Source organism: Lepisosteus oculatus, chromosome 6 (assembly GCF_040954835.1).
Source record: "Lepisosteus oculatus isolate fLepOcu1 chromosome 6, fLepOcu1.hap2, whole genome shotgun sequence".
In the NCBI taxonomy this organism is placed as follows: Eukaryota; Metazoa; Chordata; class Actinopteri; order Semionotiformes; family Lepisosteidae; genus Lepisosteus; species Lepisosteus oculatus.
Window position 1 is genome coordinate 52,657,108 of NC_090701.1, and position 15,191 is coordinate 52,672,298.

Genomic DNA, 15,191 nt, shown 5'->3' on the forward strand with positions numbered 1-15,191 from the left:
TTCAACAGAGTGATGTGGCCTGGAACTACCTTCCTCTGCCCTGTGGCAATGTTGATTAGCAACTCTGTCATTATGTCGTCACTGCTGCATTGCTAATTGCAAATAATTGGAAAATATCCTCTCCCAGTCCCGAAAACCCTCTAGTGTATAGTCCTATAGCAAGTTTTTCTTTGAACATTGAAAGCCTTGAGAATAAACAAGTTCAAAGTACTACTGCTAACAGCATTTGGACTAATTCAGTGTGAATCGCAGCACACAGGTGCAGTTGTTCTTGTGAGATGGATACACTTTGGAACTTGGTTAGCGGATTGTTTGGAATTGTACTCATTACTGGCAACACAATCAAAGTTGCCAGCTGCCAGGCTTGGAGAATTTTGTCTGGGATATAAGAAATAAGGCACTGATCTTTTAAAACCAACCGATACAGGAAAACCTCACAACTGATCGTCTTGCATTTGTAGTGAACTTTTTTGTTTACAGACAGATGAACCATTGTCTCTTCTTTCTCTCCTGAGGGGAAAAAAAGGAGGCACTATAAGAAAGTTTGGGTTGAGCCCAATTTGTACTTTTTCAGCCTGCTTTGCAGATTGAAATATTTTACAATACACTACAATCCCTGGTCCCTTTTCCCCTGACCCAAGAGTGACTTTTCTCTTCCCATTTTGGGCGTTTGTATTCCTAAGTGTCGGCCTGTGGGAAGGTGTGTGGAGAATAGCATACTGAATATATTGTCTGTTTCAGAGCCTGGGGGGAAGCCCATGGTTTCCTGCGCCACAGATTCCCAGCTCCTGTCTGCAAGCAGGTACACAAAGATCCCTTTAACTTGGCTGAAATGCGCGGTGAGATGAAACACAGCCACTGATGGTTAACAGATCTGTCCCTGAAGACTCTGCTCCTCAGAACACAGAGTTTGTTTACTCTCGTCGAAGCTTTTAGCATTTTCAGGCCTATGAGAGGAGTTGGCTAGTGTCCATGTTGCTGATTGCCATGTTCCCAGACCAGAAATGTCAGTTACCACTTTTCCTTCCCGCATCCGCCAGTGAAATCCTTTGTAATCCCCCCTGCAGGACGGAATCACCTCGGATATATATTGCTTGTGAAATGGAATAAATTATTTTCTGCACAGCTGAAACAGTCTTGAAAAGGAGAAGCAAAAGACAAAAGTGTGCGATAATCATAACTACAGTGCAAATCATGGCTACGACCACGATAATACTCTTCTCAGTCTTTGTTTTCTTCATGTTAAAAAAGAAATTCTGTTGCTTTGTTTTTCCTGCTGTTGCCATTCTCCTCATTTTTGAATGTCTAACAGGTAAAAAAGAAATCTTCAATGTCTAACAGGTAAAAAAGAAATCTGCAAGAAAAGTAATATTTAATCATGCAAAAGCAAATTTGTGACTTCAGTCTCTTAGGCCGAATAATATACTGATCTTTTGGATTTACAAATTTTGGCATGACTACGTTGCGCAGGGTCACATGATATAATTGGTTGTTGGACCCATGCTCCTCCAAGGCATACCTGTTTTGCAAATTATGCTGCATCCATGTCAGCCTGCGCTGATGCTGATGATTAAAGCAGCTGTAGTGATTGCTCTACTTGTACCTGGGCAATTAATAGTAAACTACTACTGCAACTCCTGTCCCAAGCAACTCCTTCAAAGGCAATGTCATTTAACATTACAGTTGGTACAGTAACCACACACTCATCCATGGAATAGAGTGATGACACTAAATCTATCCATCCATCTTCTAACTGCTTTGCCCAGTAGAGGATCGTGGTGGAGCCAGATCCTATCCCAGCAAGCAATGAGCGCAAGGTAGGAAACCCCATGGATGGGATGCCATGGCCATCACAGGGCACACACAGATAAAAACACAGTCACGCACACACTCACTCCGGGGCCACGTGTCCAGAAAGATGGCTAACCTATGGTATCAGTATGTCTTCGGACTGTGGGAGGAAACCGGAGCACCTGGAAGAAACCCAACACAGGGAGAACATACAAACTCCACAAAGAGAGGAATTGAACTCAGGACCCCAGCACTGCGAGGCTGCAATGCTAACCACTGTGTCACCATGCCAACCACTGTAAGTTCGAAGAACACAAATTTATAAACGTGAACACCCTGAAGGCCTTAAGTAAATCTTGTGTCTATTTTTGAATGTGATGAAGGTTATGCGCTTTTCTTGTCGCTGTAGGTACTAAGCAGCCCCGTGACTTTTTTTTTCGTTTCAACACGTTTTCGTTCTGCCGGTTTGTAGGAAACGTGCGGAGAAAACAAAGGAAGTGGGTTGAAATGGGAAGGCAAGCTGGAAAAAAAGACTTCAGGCATGAAGCAGTGCCATCAAGGATAACGTGATTCTTATACGGCAGGGAGAAAGAAAAACATGAATAACCATGTAAAAACAAGCCAAGACTGGACACAATGCTGTTTTATTAATTGGTCGACAGAAAGTTTATAAAACTCTCAGAGAGGTTCAAGCTAATGCCAGCAGAAAGGGAGCTTGGATCAAATCAGAGCCATAACAGGGGAAAGCAGAACCAATTAACACCAGACAGGGAGGTCTTGAGCAAGTTTTAGGAGCCAAATTAGGTCCCCCGGGAAGCAGAAGCTCACAGCAGAAATCAAGGGAAAGGGTTGTCATAGGCTTTTGCTTGCCAAGTGAGGCCAGAGCCAACTCCATAACAGTTTTAAAGTTACTGCTGCGCTCTGCTTGGTGGGCCTACAAAACAGGAGTGAGAATGCAACACAACCACAAAATGCAGGGCACGACATTTAACATCAACTGCCGATAAAAGTGCGGCACAGGCAACTCACAGCCGGATGATAGGCTCACTTGACTTTTTGTTGCTTTGTGCAGGACTTAAAAGAGGAATATTCTTATACTGTCCAGGCATGTTTGTAACTGACCTCTTCCAGGTGATGAACAGGAGGTGCTGCAGCTGTTAGTCTGTGTTCAGAGGTTTTGGGAGTCCTACATCTCCAGTCTGTTTGGTGAATGTTGCCCTTATCCACCCACACGCACTCTAAAACACATTTTCAAATGCAAGTGACTGATACATATGTAAGACATCTTTGCCAGTATGGGCAATCAGGTCTTTGGTCTGCCTCGCAAAGAAAACAGTAAATGGAAAATGGAAATTATTTCAAGACCATGTTTGGCAGTATAATCCAAGCACAGTAAAATCGTGGTAAAGCATGGAAACGCTTGGAGAAATGTTGTGTTACTTTGGGAACCAGAGAAAACAAACTGAACAAATAATATTGTCATGGAAAATACACAGGAAAATTATGAATAGGCCATTGCAATTCGCCTTAGGTTGTTGTCCTAATACTATAGTGGCCCGGAGATACAGTATGTACAGCAACATAGTTGCTGTACAGTTTTGTGCTGGTTTTAATTACTGGTAATAGACACTGATTCTTGTCTCAATATGTGTTTTATGTGAGTACTGCTACAAAAAAGATTGTCAGCAAATCAGCAAAATGACACAGAGGTTTAGTGTTAGAAAAACAACAGCATAAATATGTGTCCAAGGATATTTTCTGAACTGCAGTTTCACACAAACCGAGCTCCAGTATCCTTTGGTTCAAAGTACATTAGCTACTACTATTATCTGAGGCACCGGGTGACTATTAATAGTCCTGCTGGTTGTAAAGTAACTCAACCAGATCAGGTTCTTTTGTTTGATATATATATATGTAATATAATATTTTTCAATAATAATGCACTAAAGTTACTGTCTTTCAATGTGAATCTGCATGAAATCGCTGTCTGGGTAATATAATGAATCATTGAACTGTTGTTTATCATTGCAATACAGTTTTATGGGTGCTGTCTAGATGAGGAGGTCTCATGTGGGCAGCACAATGTATCTAGGGATTTTACTTTATAGGTACATTGTTTCAGGGGGTGAAGAGTGGAGTCGTGGGAACACAGGATCAGAACAGTCTCATTGGACCTTGACCGACGTCGGGATTTTAACAGAAAAATGTTTAGTTTTTGTATGTACAGTATTGCAAAAAGAAAATAAAGTACTATATACATGTATTGCCAGGAGTCATACAATATTGTAATGTCCCAATTACAAAAGCCCCTTATTTATTTAAAACCCTAGTTATTTGTAGGATTCGTATTAGTATTTGTACTACAAACTGACACATGTACCTGACTTCAGCTTTTGCGGCTAGGTAGTCAACCTGCACTGAAGACAACACAAGTACTTCACATGCTTGCTCAAAGACATGCCTGTTCAGTCAGTACTCTGTATTTAGACAGTATTTATTTAGCCACTATTTAATATTCAGAATTTTATGAATGAATGAACTAGTACTGAAAGCCAGTCCATTGAACTGAAGAATCGTACATTGTATGTGATGTTTTGCCTGCCCCATGATTCCAGAGGATGGGAAAGTAGTAGCAGATCAGGCTTTTTGCCTCAATGTATTGATGATGTCATGCCCCCAGTGCTTTACTGTGGACACCTAATGTGTCCTGGTCGTTATGGCAATGCAGAAATCCTCAGGGATTCCATGATTTAAACTCATGGCTCGGACAAAGAGAAAATTCCAAACTATGACAGTTCCAGAATATGAGACAAAAACATAAACAGACACACCGCAGAAAACAACAACCAAAAAAAACAAAACAGGTGGCCCATTTCTCCTTCAGAAGGTCCCGACTTCAGACATTACAGCATTAGTCTATTAGGAGCTTAAACCTTGGTAAAGCATACTACAGTTATGCACATTATAAGATTATTGTTTTATAACATTCCATGAATAACAGAGAAAAACGCTGCTGCTGGCAGACTAACCCTGTTCTGCATAATCATTTAGACACCATCTGAAAACATCATTGATTTAAATATTAAAGAGAAGAGGCTCAAATAAAATTCCATGCATGCTTAATTCTCCTGTGCGGTTAGAAAAAGCCTTTATTCTTTATCCAGTCTTATGTTACACGCTGGACTGTCTTTGCTTTGACCACCTCATAAAATAGGGCTCATAAATATTTTTCATGTGTTATTTAAACTAACTCAACTCCCTGTGGCAATGGGGTTTGATGTTTTTGAAATATCCTCTGAGGCTTTCAGAAGCATTTTCAGAGCAGAAGTGTTATTATAAATGCTTGGGCCAGCTGTAAAGAGAACACACTATTAGTGAAGTGTTTTATTTTTATGGCCTGTTAGAATTATTGCATGTGTCTCAATTACTAGAATGTAGTGTCCACTTCTGTCCTCTTCAGCAAGGAGAGCTGTCTGTTAAAAGCTGGTTTGCTTTTATGTATGGTTATAAGTTATATATAATACACACAGAATGCCAAAGAGCACTCAGGACTTGTTTAACCCACAGACAGGCCATTTTATTAGATTTCTTGTAAGAAATATGTACATAGCTTACTTGCAGAAAATGTCCTTTTCTGCTTATCTGTGGAAGAACAATATTTTATCATGTTAATACTGTAATTCAGTGCCTGCATTACATTTAAAAGAAGTTATTAGAAGATATTGTCTGGTATAACATTCCATGTCCTCATACAGTATCTTATATGTGTAATTGATTGTGAAAAGAAGATGTCAGCTGTATCAAGTATATTCTTACTTAAAATGATTTAAATCCCAGTAACACTTCTTTAATGAGAACTGCTTACTTGCTCAATAGCATCTGTGATTTGAAAGAGCACACTTGCAGTATGATGATGATTTACTTGTCATGCTGATTCGTTTTAAAGATCTTTCCATTTGGCCTTGTTGGGCAGAAATGATTTGTGAAAGCCATTGTAAAGCCGTCCAGACCGAGCGCTAGAAAACGTGTCAGTGTTGTAAAACAGTGTGGAATTAGCTTGGCTAGTTGGCATGTTCACACCTATCCACAAGTACTGTGGGTTGGACAAATAAAGCACAACCATATGAGGTGACACAGAGCCAAATCCATTTAGTGTGTTGAATATTCACTGATTGATAGTGGCTTACAGGCAGAAACTTCCACTGATAACTGAGCACAGAGGCAAGCCAAAAACAGTTGTTTGGATAAAGCTGCCAGAGAGTTTTCCTCCGATTCACATGCAAAAAGAACTATGAACACAAAATGCATTGGCTCAAATTACTGTGAACACACTACATCACAGTTCCTAGAGACTTGGAAATTGTTGTGGAAATGGGAGCACGTGCTCTGTGCTTCTTATCATTGCGGTTGGCTTGTTTGGTAGAGAAATATCCTTTTAAAACCCAACGATGACAGTTGTATCTGCCTAGCATTGTGCTTTTCATTGCTTTTTGCCCAAATGTCAGCATTCAGTCTTCAGAAACATTCATTTTCATTCCTGCTTTGGCAGCAGTTACTTGGCGATACACTTTTGACTGCTCCAGTTTTTTCTTAAAAAGAAATTAACAAGGACAAACACCAGTGCACCCAGACTGCTTTCATGATGAAGTCCCCAGAACCATGTTCCTCCTAGTCCTACAGCATGCATTATTTTTTTGTGTAGCATTGGGATTAAAATCTCTTTTGAATTAAATCTAAATTTTGCTTTTATGCATCTAAAAACATAGACATATGCTGCTTTGCATACTACCAAGAAATTCACTATACACTGCCATTACTCTCTCACCATCAGAGGTAGTGGGTGTCTGCAGAGTGAGACAATAGCATCTTTGCAGGACCTGAAGCTCAACCGTAAACTATTGGCTTGTTTAAAGTTGTTATTTATTATCATCACAATTCCTAGAAGTGTAAGGTACTAGAGGTGTCTTATATTTAACTGAAAAATAAATGAATGTATAATGTATACAAGGTATATAATTACTTTTTAAATTATTTATTATGGTATTTGTTTTCCCTTTTAGAAACATTTTTGAGGTTGAGTCTGATCAAATAATCTCAGAAAAAGGGAACTCATTCTGCACAGATCCTTCCCTATAAAACCGTACATGCAGTGTATCTAGGAAAATGGTGATCACCAATGCTTATTAATACAAACCTAAAAGTCTAACTTTGTTCTTTTTCAGTTTCTGTACACATGCATCCTACATTGTTCAATTCAAGAACTATTAAATATTTAACTGACTTTAAACTAACTTATCTGAGAAACCCGAGGCTTGACTTAAAATATAAAGTTTATCTGTGTAATCAATTACACATTTTATACCAATTTCATTTTACATTTAGAATATTCCTTTATTTCCTTTATACAGTATAATCAATGCATATGACAAAGAATCATTTCATTCTGTGAGTTGCTGTCTGTTCTTAGCCACATTATACTCCACGAGCTGATTGACATACCATTAGGTGAGAGCATCTACTTTTCTATCTGTATCTCTAGTCTAATCATGCTGCATGTGATCTTATTTCAGAGGATTTCCTGACATAAATTTTTAGAACTGATAAGACCATTGGATCTTGTTCAGTTATTGGTTGTGGCAGAAAACTAGTTAGCAGCACTCCGGATTTCCTCTTCTCTATTATGTTCCAGTCAGGAGACGAAAGGTTTCCTAAACTGTGGACATTTCAGGTTTGCTCTGTCACAAATCCTTCAGGCAGGTCATTCAATCACGCACCAAAAACAAGCAAGGAAACAGGGAGACGGACAATGAACACAACCATATTTCTCCTGATGGCAAAACAGGCAGGAAGAAAAGAAGGAAAGATATATTGCTCCTTTGAGTGCAAATCCCTCTAAAATAAAAGGTGTAGAACAACATGAGAGGAGTTAAGAGATAGGGTATTTCCAAAACCTTCAAGTCGTTAGAGAAGGAAAGTAATATTCTATATTAAAAAAATTGAAAAAATAAGTGTTCTTTTCTGATCTGATTATGGTTTTAAGGTTGAGATATATTTATGTGTGGATAGTTTTTTTGATAGTATGAGTGGAGGCTGTTCCTATACATTGGATAATAATATACTATATCGTATAAAACCACAATAATTTGTATGTTTTTATAATATACTATAATATGCAGATGCAAATCGTCTCCACAAACTACCTAAAACCAATAATATCCACCCAAAATAAATTCTACATAACCTAATGCTGCCTTGTCACTGATAAATGTATACTGTATGTTGCTCAGCTTTGCTCTAAAACCGTCATTGCAGTGATTTAAAACTTACTCTCCTACTCCTACTTTGAAGTTAACGTCTTAAGCAATTGTACAATAATATGCAAACAGCAATTCATAGAAATACCTCTAGATTGAAAGCTGATTTAACCTCCAGTATGTCATATTGTTAGGAAAAAATTATCTATAAAATTCATTATTTGCTTGACTTTTTGTAAGTGGTTTTTAATTAAACGATTCTGACCAACTCCAATGCTACAATTCATTTTGATTAGTAATTCCTTCAACAACACAAATTTAATGTTTGCTGTTAAATATTTGCTTGTTAAAGATACATATTGAAGGTGCTTCCATTAGATATTGACACCAATTTAACAGTTACATATGAATAAGAATCTCTTATCCAACTGGATCTGATTTACTATACTCAGTTCTAGCTTCACAGATTCAAAGTGATACGGTTCTTGAAGTCAAGATCATATAATACCCAAGAACTTTATTCTTCCCCCTCTCTCATTTACTCAAGTTTATAAGCATTTTTAACTACACAGATTGCAATCAAATTAATATTTATTAAGTCAAATATTCATTCACGAAAGGTATTAACTTATTTTGGTATCAAAAATTTTAACATTTTAATATTTTACTATCCTTTATAAACTGTTTTAGCATTCTATAAATACCAACATTTTCATTAACATATAAGCATTGTTAAAAAACGAAATCTACCTTAACAGTTCACAAATCAATTTTATTAATTTAAACACAAATTAATGCCAAAAAAATCTGTACACATCTTTTGCAGACACAACAAACTTTTTGTTTTAACAGTGAGGCCCAGGTAATGTTGATTTCCAGTCTGCGTCATGATTGAAATATAAAAAAAAGCTTGCCGTTTGTTTCTAAAAAAAAACACTGAAATGTCTACTGTTACCTCAATCTAGCAGCAATATGTAACCCCCATTATAAAGGGGAGATGCTTTTTAAATAAAATAAGCAAATTTGCAAAAGTGAAGAAAAGTTGGTGCAAAAAAGATCAGGTACAAGACTGAAAGGTAACAAACAACAGAAATGAGCTTCTTCTACAGTGATCATATTGAGGGGAAATAAGAAATAATCTAAAGGTTCAGTAAGTTCCAGGGCATGAAATTCACAGTTCATAGGACATGTATTGTATTGTATGTTCCAAGTTTTACTGTTTACAAATAGTGGTCCTTTCAAGGCCAAATACGTATGAAACATCATTCAATAATTATGTTAATAATATTAACAACATATTTATTTAATAAACATATACCGCATATTAAGATGGACATGGATATAGTTAAAAATCACAATATCTTTTACTTTCGTTTAAATTGCTTTTTATACAAAAGACTAGATATTGTATATACGATTTCTCTCTCACTTTGTATGCATATATTACTCCCTCTGTGTTGTTTAATTTGTGAATGAAAAGGGTGTGTGTTTGTGTGTGTCAGGGGGCTATAACCCCAATGTGTTCAAGTAGTTTCACTATCATCTGCAAAAACAGCTTTATTGTATTGTTTTAATTTTCAGAAATATATTTTATCTTTCAATATTGTATACATTAATTTACTCAGCTATGTTTATTCATTCAATCTTTAAAGTTTTGCCAGAACAAAACATACTAAGGACACCATTAACAGAAAGTCAGACTTCAACAGTACGATTTTTAAGAATAGCCATTTGTTCTATTTTATTTCCATATTTTCATGATTTTTAATGTGGAAATTCAAGGCCATCACTGACTGTAACAGAAAAACAGTGACCTTAGGTAGAGAAAAAGCACAAGAGTTTGAAAAAAATAATCATTGACACGTGACATCCATGCTTTTGGTTTTGACAAAACAAGTTATCACAAATTTCATTATCTACATATTTATAATGAACAAAAACTCAAATGCATCAACACTTTAAGGCACAGCACAAATGGATGTGCATCCAAAGCCTTTTATACTTCAATTACAAGGGCATTTCTGCCTTCCAATAGTTTGTACCTAAAGAAACTGAATAGGAATAGTCCAGTGACTACAAATTTACACACACACAAAAAGATCTCCTCTGTACAAGATTGTCTCAGCGATGTAAAGTTATTTTTTCATTATTCTTCTCTTAAATTACTAGAAACCCTTTTTTATAGTGTACTTCTGGATGCGACGAAACTAAATGTGCTTTGTACTGTACTGTCGAAAGGCACCAGTCTGTGTAGTTGCACCTTCATTGGACTTTGCAGATCACAAATTCTCAGTTCATAAATAAGAAGCACGGAAATACCCAGGGCGATAGTGATCGAAAGGAGAGCTTCTCCATAAGCAGATGTACTCCACAGTCTTTGTCCCGTTTAGCTGTGAGAGAGAGGGAGCCAGAGCCTGCCAAGGCAGTGTGCGATTTGAAGTCTCACTTAGGAAGGCGTCGGTAGCTCTGATTCTTTCACAGGTGTGAACCCTTTGCTGAGGCGGAATACAGACAGGGCTGTAAAACATTTTGATGGCTTTTGAAATGAGCCAATTCACAGTACCCGGCCCCGGCAGCTGCACTGCCATAAATTAATTCTCCTCAATTTAGAAGAAGGTGAAAGGTTAAGACAAATTGTGGCCGTATGTCAGCACTCTGGGCGTGTTGCTCAGTTTTAAGTGGGATGCAGACACAAGACACAGGAGTTTTGTTATGAGGTCTGTGGACAGGCGTGGGATGAGGCTCTGAGGTTCCAGACAGCCGCCGCAGTGCTACAAATATTCCAGTTCCAAAGCGTGATGGAGGGCCATGAGGTCGGAGTGACTGGAGATTCTCCAGAAAGGCATGTTGTGCTGTGAACAAAGCAAACAACCAAAGTAAGCAAACATTCCTTAATCTGGAAAAACAATCACGCCTATAAACTATTCCTTGCTGTGACATTCTTCACACTGGAAACGCAATGTAGGCTTTGCATTGGAAGGAAGGATTTCCAGACTGTCAAGTTTAATGCTCTGGCACCACTTTCTGCTTCCATTATTGCCTTCCCATTGTATTTATAAGTTCTACAAATAAAAAAAAACAAAGAACGAATGTAATTCATCTTACAATGACAACGTTAAGGGTGTGCGAGAAGTAAAAATCAGGGAAATATAAGAATTAAGTAGTACATAAATATGCACTAAAAAGGTATGTAAAATTATTTTCGTCACAAAACAATAGTAATTGTTTGGTACTTCTTGCCTTATTGCAGTTTATTTAAATGTGTAACGTTTTTACACAGATTATGTAGCACAGGCTACAATTCGCCGCAGCTGGAGCCATTAAAGCTTTGGGTACAAATGCAAATGAGGTTTTGTTCATTCAGAAATAACCCCGGGAAATCTGTGAAGGAAATCTGACTCTCAGGTGGTTTTGTAAAGGGCCTGTCATGGGAAATCTTCAGGCTTACTGCTCGGCCCATTACCTGTCCTTATCACAGGCACAACAGTCTCAGCAGGCATGCGTTCCACTGAGTACAGCTTGCGCTGACCCTAAAAATGCACTTTTCCTTTTGTTTTGTAAATTGCCTTTACTTCAAAGTTTAAAAGCCAAAGACATTATCTCATTTCTCATTCACAAAAATAAAAAAAAAAACCATGAGGGCTCCAGTGTGGATGTTTTGCAGGATCCTTTTAGAGTGCTGTTCCATGCATGCTTACGTTAAAGAATGTGCAATGCTGTGTACAAGGTCACTTCTGATACGGCGTTCACTTCCTGGACCACTAGCGCAGGTAAGCTGCTAGAGAAGCCTTTCAATTTATAGCTTCCCTTGGGGTAAAACTGAAAGTCATTACCCTTTCACATTACATGTCACTTTTACTTGTGCCGCGCAGACATTAATGGATCCCTTTTGCTTTCATCAATAATGGTCGGACATCTGTATAAAGACTTGGCTTCATAATAGATGCCACTGCTTTACGGCCTTCGCTCCTAAGCACGGCTACCAGTCACATAATAGGTTTGCTTTATTGGCAAGTTCATGAGTTCAGTACATGATTGAGAGAATCCCCTCACATTCGGTAAGATTTCACTGGCAGACTTCCAGGGCCCTGGTGATTTAGTTAAACAACAAAAACTCCTGCTTGGACATGTCCGTCCCGTGTACGAAGTTTTATTTTTCTTTACCCCACGCCACATCATTGAAAAACCTTTTTTTTTCTCCTCACTCTTCATTGCCTTTCACTTCAGAAACCTACCTGTCAGGTAAATAGGTCAGGTCTCTGCCTGCTAGCTAATTAACATTTTCAAGGATGTGGTTATTGTGAGGGAATTTGGTTTACATCAAAGACTCTTAGAAAAGCTGAATACACAATTCTTGTCACCAGGCAGCAGGTAACATAAATCTCTTCATTCAAACAACAAAAGAAAAACAAAATGCACTCAGATGTTGAAGTGTCTGAGCAGCAATCAAACCACAAGCTGATGTACATCAAAGTCTTCAGCCAGTCAAGTTCCCTTGTTCCTGCTATAATATGCTTGTCATTTGCGTAAATATCCTAATTTCATCCACAAAGATTTAAGCCTCTTAAATACATGTTCTATTTATGTGTAAGCCTTCTCTCAATACATACCTGAAAGGACTTGTCTAGCATTACACATATTTATATAACATAGTGGTTTGAACAGAAATTCTATGTAATTATAACTTGCTGTCCACTCTTTTGTTTAGTTGGGTTTTTGTCCGTCTTGAGAATGTGCTAATTCAATCAAGGTCTTTCTCAGAAAAAAAAAAGAAGAAAAAAAATCTAAGCTCTTGATGATGATCACGATGATGATGACACAGGCAACAACAAGAAGAAAATGAATGAAAGCAGGAGCATGTTTTTCTATTTGTTTTTCAGAAATCATGTCAAATATGACTAGCTTGTCAAAACCGTGAAATGCCTGTTACCTTTTTAGATCCCTGCTCCTCTTCCACTCCATCTCCCACGACAACATATACTACTTTCCTTCCAAACCTCTGGATTATCCTTTCAAAACAACTTTCTTTTCCTGAAGACAAGAAGAATCAGTGTCAATTTTATATCTTTATTTTATATATCATTTTATTTCTGCTTTAACTTCTTACAGTTAAAATGTTCATGAACAATTTTCTTGAAATTAGTACAATTAAGAATATTCAAGCAAGTAGCTGAACAGCATTTTATTATGACTGCAAGAAGCCTGGACACTTCAGAGTGCAAATTAAAGTACACTAATATATTATAACAATCACATATTATAATATGTTCTCATTACATTAATAATAGTAATATGGTATAATATATGAATATAATAATATATTGTAATTTAACTATAATAAGAATAACAATAATATAAACACTTATTATTGATAATAACAAATACAATAAGCGTGCTTGCTAAAAACAGCAAAAATGTGGAGGTTTATGTTTATTTTGAATTCAAAACACCAAGAAAGTCGATGCGGAATGACATGAATTTGCAGAAGTGGTTTCATATGCATGTCTGAAAAGGAGAGGCCCTGTTCAGGCCAGAGTCCAAGAAAATAATCTCAGTCTGATTAGACCTCTTCCTTAGAACTAAACATCAACCCTCTCGTATGTCCCCTCTCTCCAGAATAACAAAATCGCACAAAATTTGGTTCAGTTGGCTTTCTACGGATTATAAACTGCTGTTTGTACATCACATTAAATTCATCACAGCAAAGTGCAATGGCTTCAAATGAATGTACTACACTACTGGAATGTTATCTTCAGCCCACAGACATGCTAAACAGGCATCACTCATATATTTCACTCTACATAATATAAATACATATATGAAAGATACATACCTATTTTTGTTGCACTATAAATATTTTCTATTGGAAATACTATTCCCAGTCCATAAAGCAAGACTTTTGCAAGAGCAGGTATGAGTTGCGTTGTTGTAACTAAGATATTGACACAGTTTGACCTGTAGGAGAAAGCAAAAATGCACAACCATATATATATGACTTTTTAATCCTTCTTTAGATAATAACCTTTAGTTAGTAAGCTGCACAGAGTATATTCAGATGTATTCAGACAACTGTGCATTTTAGAAAAAGGAGTCTATCTCTATCTTGAATTTTGGACTCCTCCTCTATGCATTGCAAATGTAAAAAAAAAATGCATGAATTGGAACTTGTTTTTCCACATGCACAATCTCAGAACTACCAAATAAATACTACTGAATCCACTTCCATGAAAAAAAAAATGTTTTTTTAAAATTCAGAGGGCATTTCATAAACCACATACACCTATCACCTGATGGCATCTTCTTTTACGGGTGTTTTCATTAAACTAACCAAGACAAAAACCTGGTTTTAAGGAAAGACATATAGATGTGCAAAGGTTTTACCTAGAGTGAATTAGTGTGAGCGCTTTCAGTGCCAGTGTTAACCAGGAGTCTGTCAGGGCTTCAATTTCAGCTCGCAATTGCAACCAGGCTTCCCTTTTGGCTGGGCCGAGCAGACCTGAAAAGTGTAAGCACTGTTTGAACTGGAACATCATTCAGATGTTTTCACTTGTCAAAATTTAAACCGACCTAGGAGTACTTAAAATAGATTTAAAAAAAAAAAACAGGAGTTCCTTCACACACACTTCCCCCCCTTCAGCAATTCGATGATCTTGTTGATCGGAAATTACCTCCAACGTTGTTTTTGTAAGTGGTGTAAATTTCTTTTACTCGTCTGTAACGGAAGGCGAGCTTTCTCATCCAGTCCACTCCACCTCGTACCCCAGTCGCCAGGCAGAGATTCGCGCTTGTGGCGGCTGCGTGGAAACCGTCTGTGGCGAAGTTGTACGTGCTGCCAACGGGGGGGAAGAGGTTGACATCATGTCACGGTCAAAGAGAAGCCACCCTCCCCACTGTCTCTCCAACATCCACATGAACAGAAGCAGAAGACACTCTTTACCTCAGGTCCTGGCCATTGTCGTCTGAAGAGACGTCATCAATGTGGACCTGATCACACTCCTGAAAAAACAAAGCAAACAGACTGTAGCAGACGTCAGAGGTTACTGCATGCTTGCATTTGTTCCAGACATCTAAAACAACTGGCGTTAGGAGATACAGTATTGAAGGCAAAGCAGCCTGGAACTCATGAAATGTTTCAGAGCTTTGCTC

The 15,191-nt window shown here is 37.7% G+C and overlaps 1 protein-coding gene across 16 annotated transcripts in view; it reads right to left on the reverse strand.

Moving 5' to 3' along the window:
• Nucleotides 1-8,796: 8,796 nt before the first annotated feature.
• The window catches only part of eya1 (EYA transcriptional coactivator and phosphatase 1), a 116,838-nt gene continuing 110,443 nt past the window's right edge, over nt 8,797-15,191 (reverse strand). For all 16 annotated transcript variants that reach the window (XM_015353774.2, XM_015353781.2, XM_015353783.2 and 13 more), the window contains 6 exons: nt 14,983-15,041; nt 14,714-14,874; nt 14,427-14,541; nt 13,879-14,000; nt 12,976-13,076; nt 8,797-10,897 (listed from right to left, as the gene is read on the reverse strand). In XM_015353774.2, the coding sequence (XP_015209260.1) occupies nt 10,817-10,897; nt 12,976-13,076; nt 13,879-14,000; nt 14,427-14,541; nt 14,714-14,874; nt 14,983-15,041 (639 nt within the window). In that variant the 3' untranslated portion in view covers nt 8,797-10,816. The remainder of the gene's footprint in view (nt 10,898-12,975; nt 13,077-13,878; nt 14,001-14,426; nt 14,542-14,713; nt 14,875-14,982; nt 15,042-15,191) is intronic.